Raw genomic sequence first — 15825 nt, 5'->3', positions numbered from 1 at the left:
TTTTAGATACTAGTAATTTAGAAATCTATAATTGGGGCCAGTGAGATGGTTCAGAAGGCAAAAGTGCTTGCTATGGCTGGTTGAGAACCTGAATTCACTTCCTGGGCCCTACAGTGGAAGGAGACTACTGAATCAATGTATCCTCTAACATCCACTTGTGTGCAAAGACATGTTTGCACCTGCAGCCACACATGTGTCAAATGCACACATATGCTAATTATGCTAAAGTTTAAAAAAACACAAGGTTAGTTTTTTAAAAAACTATATTTAAATTTATAAATAGTGATTTCCTTATTTTCAAATGCATGTGATCTTTATGACATTAATATAAAAACAACTTATGTCTGTTATTTAAAATACAAAATATGGGCCAGGAAGAGGGAAGAGAATAAAATTGTGCAGCATCCATCTAACTACAAATGTTTGTTTATAATATTATGGTCTATCTGTCCCATATTTCTTCTTATGCTAATAATTTTTCCACAACTGTGTCTTTTCAATGTAACTGATTTGTAACTTCATATGGCAACTGACTTCAAAAACACATTTTTTAACATTACTCTCCAAAGTTGTGTCTTTTAAAGTCTATATAGCAATAGATTCCCTCATTTCTCTGATAATTCGTTATAATCAGTACTTCATTCTTCATCTCCACAGTAGTCTAACACCACAACACGTATAATTTCATCTTTACAAATTTTATGTAAACATAATGTACTGAATTACCAACATTACATATGACTTTTACATTTTAAATAGTTTTCTTTGTTGAAAAGATTTTAAATTTAAAATCACGTAAGCTGGCATATTATCTCGGCACATTCCCCCTTCTGGAAGTGTGTAATTTGTCTTCTGAAACGAGTTATTTCATAAACAGAATGGCACTGCCAGTTACTACTTCAAAAAAAAAATACAAATGAATATTCCACATGTATTCAAATAGTCAACTCAACAAACTCAGGAAATTGATCTGTGATACATTTATTTGAGGGACATTATAAAGTCTAATAGAGAAAGAAAGATGAACAGCTTTTAAGGTTTTAAAAAATAAGTCACAAAGGCGTAGTTTATCTAGTTGATGAAACATAGCTGACCTTCCGGCTTCCCCTCACACTCTGTCCCTCTCACTCCTTCTCTGGTAACCCAACTCCTGGTGTCATACTTCTGATCCCTAGTGGAAAGACTATTTGTTCCTCAACAGTGATTTATTTTTACATATTTTAAATTTTTATTTGGAAAAATTTAAAGCATACTGCCAAATAGAGATCTTCATATACAAGTTAATTTTACATGTAACATTTTAAATTTTTATTTATTTATTTATTTACACAGTCCAGATTTTATCTGCCCGTCCACCCTCTGACTCTTACATATCCCATACCTCATCCCCACCCCCAGTCTCCAAGAGGATATTCCTGCCTCCCACCACCACCACCTGACCTCTAAACTCCCTGCGATCTCCAGTCTCTTGAGGGTTAGGTGCATCTTCTCTGACTAAAACCAGACCTGTCAGGCCTCTGCTGTTTGTGTTGGGGGCCTGATATCAGCTGGTGTATGCTGCCTGTTTAATGATCCAGTGTTTGACAGATCTCGGGGGTCCAGTTTAGTTGAGACTGCTGATCCTCCTACAGGGTCGTCCTTCTCCTCAGCTTCTTTCTGCCTTTCCCTAATTCAACCACAGGGGTCAGCAGCTTCTGTCCATTGGCTGGGTGCAAATATCTGCTTCTGACTCTTTCAGCTGCTTGTTGGGTCTTCCGGAGTGCTGTCATGATAGGTCCCTTTTTGTGAGCACTCCATAGCCTTAGTAATAGTGTCAGGACCTCCCCTTGAGCTGGATCCCATTTTGGCCCTATCACTGGACCTTTGTTTCCTCAGGCTCCTCTCCATTTCCATCCCTGTAATTCTTTCAGACAGAAACAATTATGGGTCAGACTTTTGACTGTGGGATGGTAACCCCTTCCCTCATTTGATATCCTATCTTCCTGCTGGAGGTGGCGCTATAAATTCCTTCTCCCTACTGTCTGGCATTTCTTCTAATGTCCCTTGCTTTGAGTCCTGAGAGTCTCTCACCTTCCAGGTCTCTGGTGTATTCTGGAGGGAATCCCCCAACCTCTTACCTTCCAAAGTTGCCTATTTGAGTTCCTTTTGCTGGCCCTCAGGGCTTTAGACCTTTTCCTTCACCCAATACCAGATCAGGTCACCCTATCCTGCCCCACCCCTACCCACTTTCCCTTCCCATTCCCTCCCTTGCTCCTGACTTGAGATTGCTTTCTTCTTCCTACAAAGTGGGACTGTGGAGTCCTCACTTAGGACCTTCAGAGTGTTGACCTTTTTGAGTTTGGTGGACTGTATCTTGGATATTCTATACTTTTTTTTTTTTGCTATTATGCACTTAGTGAATATATACCATGCATGTCCTTTTGGATCTGAGTTACCTCACTCAGGATGATATTTTCTAGTTCCATCCATTTGCCTGCAAAACTCTTAATAGCTGAGCAGTATTACATTGTGTAAATGAACCACATTTTCTGTATCTATTCTTCTATCGTGGACATCTAACTTGTTTCCAGCTCCTGGCTATCATAAATAAGGCCGCTATGAACATAGTGGAACTCGTGCCCCTGTGGCATGGTTGGGAATCTTTTGGGTATTTTCCCAAGAGTGGTATTGCTGGATCCTCAGGTAGATCTATTTCCAATTTTCTGAGGAACCTCTAGATTGATTTCTAGAGTGTTTGTACCAGTTTGCAATCCCACCAGCAATGGAGGAGTGTTCCTCTTTCTCCACATCCTTTCCAACATGTGCTGTCACCTGAGGTTTTGATCTTACCCATTCTGACTGGTGTAAGGTGGAATCTCAGGGTTGTTTTGATTTTCATTTCTCTGATCAATAAGGACTTTGAACATCTCTTTAGGTACTTCTCAGCCATTCAAAATTCCTCTGTTGTGAATTCTCGGTTTAGTTCTATACCGAATTTTTTTTCTTTTTTTTTTCCAATTTTTAATTAGGTATTTTCTTCATTTACATTTCAAATGCTATCCCAAAAGTCCCCCATACCCTCCCTCTGCCCTGCTCTCCTACCCACCCACTCCCACTTCTTGGCCCTAGTGTTCCCCTGTACTGGGACATATAAAGTTTGCAAGACCAAGGGACCTCTCTTCCCAATGATGGCCAACTAGGCTATCTTCTGCTACATATGCAGCTAGAGACTGGAGCTCTGGGGGTACTGGTTAGTTCATATTGGTGTTCCACTTACAGGGTTGGAGACCCCTTTAGCTCCTTGGGTACTTTCTCTAGCTCCTCCATAGGGAGCCCTGTGTTCCATCCATTACCTGACTGTGAGCATCCACTTCTGTGTTTGCCAGGCACCTGCATAGCCTCACAAGAGACAGCTATATCAGGGTCCTTTCAGCAAAATCTTGCTGGTATATCACATTTTATGATTGGGTTGTTTGGTTTTCTGGTCGTTAGGTTCTTGAGTTCTTTATATATTTTGGATATTAGCCCTTTATCAGATGTGTGATTAATGAAGATTTTTTTCCTAATCTGTAGGTTGCTGATTTGTCTTATTGACTATATCCTTTGCCTTACAGAATCTTTCCAATTTCATGAGGTCCCACTTATCAATTCTTTTTTTTTCTAATTTATTCCTCCTCTGTTATCTTTTCTATCTTAGATATTTTCTTCATTTACATTTCAAATGCTATCCCAATAGTTCCCTATACCCTCCCCCCACCCTGCTTCCCTACCCACCCTCTCCCACTTCTTGGCCCTGGCATTCCCCTGTATTGGGGCATATAAAGTTTGCTAGACCAAGGGGCCTCTCTTTCCAATTATGGCTGACTAGGCCATCTTCTGCTATATATGCAGCTAGAGACTGGAGCTCTGGGGGTACTGGTTAGTTCATATTGTTGTTCCACTTATAGGGTTGCAGACCCCTTTAGCTCCTTGGGTACTTTATTAGCTCCTTCATTGGGGGCCCTGTGTTTCATCCTATAGATGACTATGAGCATCCACTTTTGTATTTGCTAGGCACTGGTATAGCCTCACAAGAGACAGCTATATCAGGGTCCTTTCAGCAAAATCTTTCTGTCATATGCAATAGTGTCTGGGTTTGGTGGCTGATTATGGAATGGACCCCTGGGTGGGGCAGTCTCTGGATGGTCCATCCTTTTGTCTTAGCTCCAAACTTTGTCTCTGCAACTCCTTCAATGGGTATTTTATTCCCTATTCTAGGGAGGAATGAAGTATCCACACATTGGTCTTCCTTCTTGATTTTCTTGTGGTTTGGAAATTATATCTTGGGTATTCTAGGTTTCTAGGCTAATATCCACTTATCAGTGAGTGCAAATCAAGTGATTTCTTTTGTGATTGGGTTACCTCACTAAGGATGTTATCCTCCAAATACATTCACTATGTTCATAGCAGTCCTAATATCCTCCAAATACATTCACTATGTTCATAGCAGTCCTATTTATAATAGCCAGAAGCTGGAAAGAACCCAGATTTCCCTCAACAGAGGAATGGATACAGAAAATGTGGTACATTTACACAATTGAGTACTTCTCAGCTATTAAGAGCAATGAATTTATGAAAATTTTGGGCACTTATCAATTCTTGATCTTAGAGTATGAGCCATTGGAGTTCTGTTTAGGAAATTTTCCCCTGTGCCAATAAGTTCAAGGATCTTTCCCACTTTCTCTTCTATTAGATTCCGTGTATCTGGTATTATGTTGAGGTCCTTGATCCACTCAGACTGAACTTTGTGCAAGGTGACAAATATGGCTCTATTTTCATTTGTCTACATACAGACAGCCTGTTAGACCAGCACCATTTATTAAAGATGCTTTCTTTTTTCCTTTGTATATTTTTGGCATCTTTGTCAAAATTCAAGTGTCTGTAATTGTGTGGCTTTATTTCTGGGTCTTCAATTCTTTTTTTTTTTTTTTTTTTTTTTTTGGTTTTTCGAGACAGGGTTTCTCTGTGTAGCCCTGGCACTCACTTTGTAGACCAGGCTGGTCTCGAACTCAGAAATCCGCCTGCCTCTGCCTCCCGAGTGCTGGGATTAAAGGCGTGCGCCACCACGCCCGGCTGGGTCTTCAATTCTACTCCATTGATCAATATTTCTATCTCTGTACCAATACCATGCAGTTTTTATCACTATTGCTCTGTAGTAAAGCTTGAGGACAGGGATGGTGATTCCCCAAGATGTTCTTTTATTGTTAAGAATTATTTTTGCTATTCTGGGATTTTTGCCTTTCCAGATAAATTTGAGAATTGCTTTCTCTATATCCTTGAATAATTGTGTTGGGATTCTGATGGGTATTGGGTTGAGTCTGTAGGTTGCCTTTGATAGGGTGAACATTTTTGTTTGATAGTGATCTTTGAACTTCCTCAGTAAGAACTGCTGTCTTCCCATTTGGAAATCCAGGACTGACCATTGTGCTCAAAACCAAATACATTTGTCAGACAAATTAATAAATTCATTTTGTATTATTAACATTTTGTTTTAATATGAGCTACTTTGGGTTTTAACAAAGAATAAAATTAACATGAAAATGCAGTAAAATGTTAATCCCTTGGTTAAATCTTTGTGAAGTGTATAATTGTGTGTGTGTGTTTGTGTGTGTGTGTAAATATATATATATATAAACGTATATATTTTTACTATTTTATCTTAACCTCTTTCATATCATATTAACTATGAATGAATAATTCATACAGAAACTTATATAAAATAAATTATATTTTAAATAACAGTAAATTTGTATAATTATATATCCACTTATACATACACATACAACACATATAAAAGCATATGCTCAGAACAGAAGAGATATTTATAAAAATACAATCTTTAACAACAAAAAACTTAATATCCTGTGGCTCTGAGACTCTCATTTGTATTTCACATATGTTGTAGACACAGCTCAGAAACTCAGATGTGATGCTTATGAATATGAATGAGGTGTAATTAGCTTAGAGAATGTTGCTTTATCACCTGTCTTGATTCTGCTGCCGTGCTTCAGTAACTTACTGAGAAATGTTGGAAGGGTCTCTCCAAATTGCAATGAGTGGAAACAGTTCTGTTTATCCATAAGATGTTAGTGCTCGCTATTCCCTTATCATCAGAGAGCCTGCCTTCCAAACCTGGGTATTGCCAGATTGCTTATAACTGACAGTTGCATGCCATCAGCTGTTTAATATTTTGAAGATTGTCTGAAAACATTAAGGCGTTTTTAAACAATATTGATTTAGTTATTTTATGTACGAGAGTACACTCTAGCTGTCTCCAGACACACCTGAATATCAGGGCATCAGAGCCCATTACAATCCCATGGTTGTGAGTACCATATGGTGATATGGTTGCTGGGAATTGAACTCAGGACCTCTGGAAGAACAGTCAGCACTCTTAACTGCTGAACCATCTCTCTAGCCCTGACTTATTTTTAAATTCATTTACATTTTGTACATTCAAACCTTTCGATTCCACAGGCCAATTGCAAGGGCCAGCTGAGGGCCCCTTTCTTCCTATAACTGCTTACTCCAGTGTCTCTCGTTAATGGCTCCAATTGCTCATGTCTCAATACCCCTAATCTGATTTCAAATGTTGTGGAAAGGTCACATCTAACAGTTTTATTTCAACGTAAGTCTGGAGACTCTGCAAGCCTACAGTACAGAAGTACTTGGATGCTTGTCCTTGCATCAAAATCGCCTGCCCCCTGCCTTTCCCAACACTGTTTTCATTCTCTCCCTCTCTGCCTTCATACATCACTTATCTCCTTATAAGACAGAGAGTAATAGAAACCTATAGCTCTACAGAAATTCACAGCTTTCTAAAGTTTATGGAAAATAAGATTATTGGATGAAAAGGTATACTATATTTTAAAAAGCAAATGTGAAGGAAGAAACAAAATGTGATCGGGGGCAGTAATAAAAACAGCCAGGAAGAATGCAGGCTTGTGATAGAGAAAGAATGGATGATTGGAAGGTAATAACTAGCCAGCCAGATTGATAATCTCCACAGCTAGCAATAAAAGATGTGATGTCACTCTACCTTATGCAGAAAGGAAAAGAAATTCAGAATACATTTAAGTAATGTTGTGCCAATACAGCAATCTTATTGAAATAGATACCCTCCCCCCTTTTTTTTTTACAAATATCAAACTGTTAAAATTTACCAACACATAAATGAATAATTCAAATAGCTTTGATAGAACTTGAGAGGTGTCTCAGAGCTTAAGAGCACTGACTGTTCTAGAGAATCCAAGTTCAATTCCCAGCACCCACATGGCAGCTCACAGCTGTCTATAACTCTAGTTCCAGGGGATCTGATACCTTTACACAGATATGTGCAGGCAAAACACCATTGCTTATGAAATGAAAATAAAGTTAAAAAACTCAAACATTTCTAAAAATATAAATAAAAAATATATAATTTTGTGTTCATGAGAGAATCATTTTTAAGTGAAAACTACACACACTCACCCACACATATATGTATGTGCATACATACATGCACACACATGTATACATACATGCACACACACACACACACACACATATACACACTCCATTTCATCAGCCCACTATTGCTCTTAAACAAATACCTGGCAAAGTCAGTGATTAACAACAAAGGTACACACTAATTTTCTTCATGAAATCATATGTAAAAATTGACAAAATTATAACACATCAAATCTAACTATTCATTAAAAAGATTATATAGTATTTCTAAGTAAGGTTAATTAAAGGAATGAAGTAGATATAATACTTGAAAATCAATGTTTTATAATATTAAAGAAATCATATCAGTTATGTCTGTGGCTGTAGGCAATGTAGCAGAACCTAAGATCATTTCTTAAAAATATCCTAAGCATACTGTGACTAAGAGAACTTCTCGCATATTAGCTATGAGGCCTGTTACATAGAGGAACCATCATACTTCAGAGCAAAATGCTTCAAAGTTTTCTTCTTAATTCAGAAAAAAATGAAAGGATGTCTACACTTATCACTATTTTGTTTGTTTAAAAATTGGGTATTTTCTTTATTTACATTTCAAATGTTAGCCCCTTTCCCGGTTTCCCCTCTGCAAACTACCTATCCCATTCCCCCTTACCCTGCTTCTATGAGGGTGCTCCCCCACCCACCTACTCACTCCTGCCTCACCTCCCTAGCATTCCTCTACACTGAGGCATCAAACCTTCACAGAACCAAAGGCCTCCCCTCCAATTGATGTCAGATAAGGGCCCTTAAGCTCTTTCAGTCCTTCCCCTAACTCCTCCATTGGGGTCCCTCTGCTCAGTCCAATGGTTGGCTGTGAGCATCTGCATCTGTATTGTTCAGAATCAGGCAGAACCTCTCAGGAGACAGCTGTATCAGGCTCCTGTCAGCAAGCACTTCTTGGCATCAGCAATAATGTCTGTGTTTGGTGTCTGCATGTGGGATTGATCCTCAGGTGGGGAAATCTCTGGATCATCTTTCCTTCAATCTCTGTTCCACTGTTTGTCCCTGTATTTCCTTTAGACAGGAGCAATTCTGGGTTAAAATTTTGAAGATGGGTGGGTGGCCCGATCCCTCAACCAGGGGGTGAGTGTCATTCCTAACTTCTGGATATGGTCTTGACAGGTTTGCTTATCACTTTTATTCAGTGTTCTTCCTTAGAAGGTGGCCAGGCTTGTAGGGAGGTGAATGGAAACAGAAGTAACCCACACTAAACAAATGTACTCACTATTCATTCTGAAGCACCATGCTGTCTAAGAGGGGTTGCCATTGTCATGTATTAAAATAATGTTACTAAAACTGATAAACAGATTGATCATAGTTAAGGAGCATGACAGAAATACACAAAATTAATCATTTGTAGATTCTATTAGAAAAGAATTAGAAGTTGAGGTTTCAAATGGGCAATAGCATCATTAATCAAGATAGAAACAAATTTTGTAAGAGCTCATAATACTCAGAAACTGAACACTCCTGAAATAAATAAAGTCAAGTAATCCAAATACAGACTATGTCTATGGGTCAAAAACTCCAATATTCTTATGCAGACAATGTTAAACACATTGGAATATACACTGAAAGAAATCCTGGTAAAAGATGGCTAGCACTTATTCCTTATAAAATGACACCAATGTTGAATTCATTGGGAATAAACACAATAACACAGTTGCTCTATTGGACTTCAATGCTTTCTATAAGTTTAAAATGTGTAGACAATGTAGCATTGGTCAATATTAACAAGTAGCTCCTTAAATCAGAAAAGTCCAGAGGGATATTAAGACTATATGGTCCAAAGACCCTGATGCTTATAAAACCAATTCATATCAAGTGAATAAATACATAAATAGGAATTGGATATTTTGTACAAAAATATCTTAGTCCATATTCCAAAAGTACTCATAAAATATTACAGACCTATGGATAAAGTGCAAAAATATGGAACACTTAAAATATGAAAGAAATATATTTGATCTTAGGTAAAGATTTTTAGTGTACAACACTGTAAGCCTGATACTTTACATGACAGAAAATTATAAACAGATTTCATCAAAATCTGGAGATGATGCCTTTAACAAATTAATTTTAATAAAATAAAATGTAAATCCCAATATAGTAAAATCAATTACAAAATTATGTATCTGATCAATGACTCATACCAAGAACATGTTAATATCCTTCAAAACTTAATAAGAACAAATAACTTAATAAAAAATGAAACAAAGGACTTAAACTTCAAGCATATCTTGTGATCCCAGGACTTGAAGAAAACAAAAAAGGAAGATATGGAGTTAACCTCAGCTGTATAGTGACTTCTAGGACATCCTAGGCTACATGGGACCTTGCCTCCAAAGCAAACAACAAAAGCTTTAAACAGGTTCTCCACTTGTTGTCATCTCCACCAAGGAAGATGGTAGGTAAATACACTAAAAGATGCTTAGCGTGGTGAGTCAGTAGGAAAACTAAAACTGAAAGCAAAATGCTAACGTTAGAACATTAACCTTTTCAAAATAGTGAGGTCATGTTGGAAAGAATGTGCAGAAATAAAACACTCTATTGTTGAGAGTTTAAAACAGTTTAAATACTTTATCCACCTGCTGGTGATTTCTTAAAATCTCAAACTTATACCTATATGTGATCCAGTCTTTCTATTACAGGGAATTTATTTCTGGGGAAATAAAAACATATTAATAGAAACATTGCACAGGAATGGTCAAGGACGCTCTATTTAGGATTCCCAGGGATGAAAACAAAACATGCAGCCATTGGGTGATGAATGAATAAATGAATAAAGGGTTTTAGGCATATCTGTGTAGTGAAACTGTGTACCGGTTGCAACCAAGTATTGATACACAACTCAGACTAATATCCGAATGTGTTCAAATGTTAGAAGCTGGATAAAAGAAGGCTATGCGGAATTATTAAATTTCTAGAAGACTGTATAAAATGCAAACATGATATTGGAAATCAGATGAAATGGAAAGAAGAAATGGGTCGAGGGAGAAGGAAAAGAATACAAAGAAACTTTAGTTTCTTTGCTTTTGTTGTCATGGTATCAAGGTTGTGTTATGTCACAATGTTAGGCTTACCTTGGTCCAAATGGAAGGACCTAAGGTCGATCCCTAGGGTGCAAATTAAAAAACATAATGAAGCATAGTTGCTTGTATTTCCAAGGCTGAGGAATCAGAGACAGACAGATTCTCAACCCTACCAGGGAGTTCTTGGTCAGTGGGAGACTGTATGTCAAAGGAAAATGGTAGCAGCACTTAGGAATGACACCTATAACACAGGAAGTTGTACTTCAGCCTCCAATATGAGCTCTCTCTCTCTCTCTCTCTCTCTCTCTCTCTCTCTCTCAGACACACACACACACACACACACACACACACACACCTCTTAGGGATAAAGATAAAAGTTCTTATTTTTCTCTGTGATGCTTTTTCAGTTCTATTATCTTTCCGTCCCTCTGTTCATGTCTAAGCCTGACATAAAATGTCTTTGTGAGAGATCCTTGTGGTTCTAAGAATTTCATTTAGAAGTCCATGCATTGCAGTGGAACCTGGGGATACGTTTGGGAAGAGATTGGTGTTTATCTCCATTTCCACACTGAGAATGTAGGAAGGGCTTTCTGGTCACCCTGTAACAACAAAAGATGTTGAGGGGGAAAGTCAGTCAGTGGGTTTAGGTATTAATTTGTTTTACTTCTGTAGCCCTTAATACTGACAGATGATATCCAATAACTCTTGAAGCTTTCATTCATGGGGTCAAAATTCTACTTTGTGTCATTAATTTTATAGTAACACATTATCCTAGTTTCTTCTTTTCTTTTTTTTTTATTTCATTTTATATTTTATTAATCAGTTGTTTTAGAAATTTGTAGTTTCTTCTTTTCATCTCTAGTATGCCAAGGAACTCCCCAGCCCCACTTTTTCTACTTGCCTTAAACAGGAATGTCCAAAGGATTCTGCTCCAAACCATCTCAAGCCATAAGAAACAGTTTCCAGTCATCAAATATATATTGAAAACCTGCAATGCTAAATCCATAGTTCTTAAAGTAAACTCTGTTTATGCATTGCCTTCTATGGTTCACTACCCATAAGTTTAGTATGTGTCACCTTTCTTCTGTCTACAGGCAACAAGTCCTCAGGGCTTATTAAAAGAAGATGCCAAAGGCTCCCTTCAGAAAAGCTTCAGGATCCTCAATGAAGCCAAGAAGCTAGCAAATGATGTGAAAGGTTAGTATGGCTGATGTTTCTATAATGATAAGGTTAATAGCATTATGTTGGGATAATTGCCACACCATTAAAAGAAATGAAATTGTGAGCCATGACATATATATAATACAAGTGACTTTTCTCACAAGCCTCATAACATTTAATCTTCAAGTTTCACCAGACAACATTTTATAAGTTTAATTTTTTTCTACAGCATTGTTCCATCTATTTAAAACAGAAATTTTTAGTGTAATAAATCGTTACGCTGTCAAACTCCATTTGATATGGTTTTAGAAATAAATTTCAGATTTAAAAAAAAATGAGGTAGGAAGATGTGGCAGAAAAGTGTTCCTGAAATCTTCAGTTTTACAAATAGGTTCTAAAGTCTATAAATATTTACATAATAGTCTTGTATTATCTTCTTAATTTAAAACATAAAAGTGCATAAAGTAATTTCTACTCTGATATATTATTGATGTTTGTAAACATGGTGGCTGTCAATATAAACTATTGCCATTTAATTCAAGTGTCACCTGTTTCTTATTACTTTGTCCAGTTTCTCTTGTCTCATGCCTTAGTGTTGTCTGGCTTGGATCTTCCTCCCAATTGTTGCTACACATGGACCCACACACATGCTGTCATTCCAAGGTGCCATATGTTCATAGTTGGATTCTTGTCTCCTTAAATTTGCTCATTCTCCTAAACTTTCTTCATCTACACATCTTCTCACAGAGCATCCCATTATAGGTTAACAGCATTGTGGATGCTGGAGGTAGAATGGGCAAGAGAAGAGCAAGTTCAAGATCAGACCAGCCCTTGTGCTGGGACAAGAATCTCTGGTAGAGGACTCACCTACTGCACACAGGATCCTAGGCTCCATCCTAGAGCTTCACTCGCTCACTCACTCACTCACTCACTCACTCAATAGTTAAATGACTGTGAGGCAATCTTTGCTGAGATATCTTCTCTAACAAACAACAGAATATTTGATTCACACTCCACCTGTCTGTGCAATCTTTTCCATAGTCCTGTCAAATTACATCTGTTATGGGCTTTATACTCTTCAGGAAAGACATACGGTCTTTTTGCCATTGAATTCATAATGTATAACATACTGCCTAGTTCAAATTATAAAATAATTACTGATTTCAAATAAATAATAAATTACATGTGAGTGACAACAGATTTTTAAATTGTTTTACTTGACTTACAAAACACAAAGTTTGAAACAGTTTAGATTTGGCATGCTTTAAAGTTAAACAGCTTGGAGTCCCTTAGCAACTGATATGGAATTACAAGAGCCACCTCTAATATAACTATTGCTATGATGCCCAAATGGTTTGGACTGTGCCTTACACAAGTTCCTAGTTACATAATTCTGTGGATCTTATATGTCCACTGTGGCCAGAAGGACAATAAAGAGCCATGGTCTGTTTTCTATATTTTTTGAATAGATATTTTCTTTATTTACATTTCAAATTTTATCCCCTTTCCTGGTTTCCCCCCTCCCCAAGACCCCCTATCCTATCTTCCCTCCCCCTGCTTCTTTGAGGGTGTTCCTCCACCCACCCATCTACTTCCACCTCCCTGCCCTCAGTTCCCCTACACTGGGGCATCTATCAAGCCTTTATAGGACCAAGGACCTCTCCTCCCATTGAGATGGGACAAGGCCATCTTCTGCAACATAGACAACTGGAGCCCTGTGTACTCCTTTGTTGATGGCTTAATCCCTGGGAGCTCTTGGAGGACTAGTTGATTGATACTGTTGTTCTTCCTGTGGGGTTGCAATCCCCTTCAACTCCTTCGATCCTTTCTCTAACTCCTCATTGGGGTCCCCACATTCAGTCCAATGGTTGGCTGTGAGCATCCATCTCTGCATATGTAAGGCTCTGGCAGGGCCTCTCAGGAGACAGCTGTATCAGGCTCCTGTCAGCAAGTACTTGTTGGCATCCACAATAGTGTCTGGGTTTGGGAACTGTATATAGGATGGATCCCCAGATGGGACAGTCTCTGTATGACCTTCTCTTCAGTCTCTGCTGTACAGTTTATCTCCATATTTGTTCCTGTGAGTATTTTGTTCTCCTCTAACAGGGACTTAAGCACTCACACTTTGGTCTTCCTTCTTCTTGAGCTTCATGTGTTCTGTGAATTGTATCTTGGTTATTTGGAGCTTTGGGACAGTAAAGAGCCATGGTCTGTTTTCTAATTTTTTTTTTAATTGAACAAGTAGAGTTGCTCCAAATCCTTGGTAGCTCTTTCCTATGTAGAAAGACCATGCTGGAGCCTGCAGTTTACTCAGGGGCCTTAACTTAGTAGAGTTAAGGGTACTGTGCCCATACAGAGTCAGACTGTTATTATTCAAACATTTGTCATATTATTCTTCATGAATCTTCTCTGCATTAATTCTGAGGTTAAAAGTGGAGGTGACTAGGGATGTAGCTAAGTGGGTGGAGTGCTTGCCTAGTGTGCATGAATCTCTGGTTCAGTTCCTAGAACTTCATACACTTGAGTGTGGCTGTGTGTACTTGCCATCTCAGCACTGGAGAGGTAGGGGCAGGAGGATCAGAAGTTCAACATCATCTTTCATTACATAGTAAGCTTGAGGCCAGTCTGGGCTCACTTAATGTGAGACCCTGTCTCAAAAAAAAATAACAATCTATGAAAATGCTTGTGTTTTGAGTATTGAGTTTGGGGGTGTTCATTCAGATCTCATTCTTGGAGTGGCATTTTGCCTTGAATACCTGACCAAAAAAAAGCCCAACCCTGTTCTTGACTTTGTTTCCCCCAAAATCCTAATGTTCTATATTAATAGATGTAATTCCACTTTGTTTCTTTTGAAAATCTGTGAAGACTGGGTGGTAGAAAGGGTTAGGAGACAGAAGTGTTCATTAGTTTAAATGTCTTTTTTTGTACTTCAGGTAGTACATTATTTAAAGTAATGAAAACCTACAAACTACTCAAGTAATAATTCCCCCAGAAAACCAAGCCAAGGCCATGATGGAGATGGGAATGTTTTCTTGCTACGTTATGACATTCTCCTGATTTGTGGCCAATTACACAGGTTATAAAACGGCTGTTAATCAGGGAAATGCCATATATTACCATGAGGAACTGCTGAAATAGGCCCTGCAGAGCAAAACTCCTGACAGCAGCTATTAAAATAGAGATTTAGTCATTTCTCTCTCTGTGGCGCCTGGAGTTAGAGAGAATAAAAATGGTGGGCAAGCATGCCCTCCATATTTCTAATTTGTTGCTCATTCAAGTCAGCACAGCTCAGTTTGTTCCTGTACTCTAGTCACAAATGACTTACTGCTGCTCTCTGCCATTTTTATGCTGTCCTTGCCTTGAGGGAGTCTGAACTTGCCAGAAGCGATTTGTTTTCCATTTTCATTTTTGAATATACATCTGTTAAAAGTAAATTTGCCCTTGCACATGTTTGAGCTTTGAAGGTAGTCTCTCCAATGCACAGTTGAAAGTCAGAGGAGATAAAAATCATTTTGGAGATGGATTTGAGATGAGGGACAATGCTGAGGACTGAAAGGGTCAGAAGATGAGTTACGGCCACCAGGTGAATACCACCTCACAGAGGAACGACAAGTTCTGTCAACAAAGTTGTCTGTTGGGGATCTCACAGAATATGGATGCACAGGGCCAAGAGCAAAGTAGTTCACAGTGTGGAAACTGGATGAATTCTACGTGCTTCATCTTATTGGAGTCACTTTCAATTTTATTCACTTCCTGGTTTAACTGTTTAATTGTTAGCTTTGCCTAAGGAAAGTGAAATTAGTTAATTACTTAGGAAAATAAGTCACCTTTCTATAAACTGCGGATTGCTGACACGAAATAGAAAGATTGTTATAAGCTTAAGAATAATTGATATACTAATCATCAACTTGAGGATTACTAGATGTACAGTACCATGCAAATACATAATTGGAAAAAGCAATGTTTCCATAATTTTATATTTATTGCACCAGTCAATACCTCTGTTCTGTACTATGGTGCACCATGTACTCAGGGTCCATACAACTGTGTCAGAAAAATGTTGAGGCAATAAAGATGGTGCATTTGCAATGCTTATGGTTAAGGTTCCATTCTTATATTAGGAAAA

General features: G+C 38.1%; 1 protein-coding gene across 4 annotated transcripts in view; it reads left to right on the top strand.

The window, feature by feature from the left end:
- The window catches only part of Lama2 (laminin subunit alpha 2), a 621901-nt gene that overhangs the window by 522065 nt on the left and 84011 nt on the right, over nucleotides 1-15825 (top strand). For all 4 annotated transcript variants that reach the window (XM_085842707.1, XM_085842706.1, XM_085842705.1 and 1 more), the window contains one exon: nucleotides 11633-11735. In XM_085842707.1, coding sequence (XP_085698833.1) covers nucleotides 11633-11735 — 103 coding nt within the window. The remainder of the gene's footprint in view (nucleotides 1-11632; nucleotides 11736-15825) is intronic.

The sequence above is a fragment of the Mus caroli genome, unplaced genomic scaffold (genome assembly GCF_978045245.1).
Source record: "Mus caroli unplaced genomic scaffold, Mus_caroli_1 scaffold_9, whole genome shotgun sequence".
In the NCBI taxonomy this organism is placed as follows: domain Eukaryota; kingdom Metazoa; phylum Chordata; class Mammalia; order Rodentia; family Muridae; genus Mus; species Mus caroli.
Note: the sequence above shows the minus strand (reverse complement) of the source record. Positions and strands in the feature narration are given on the sequence as shown.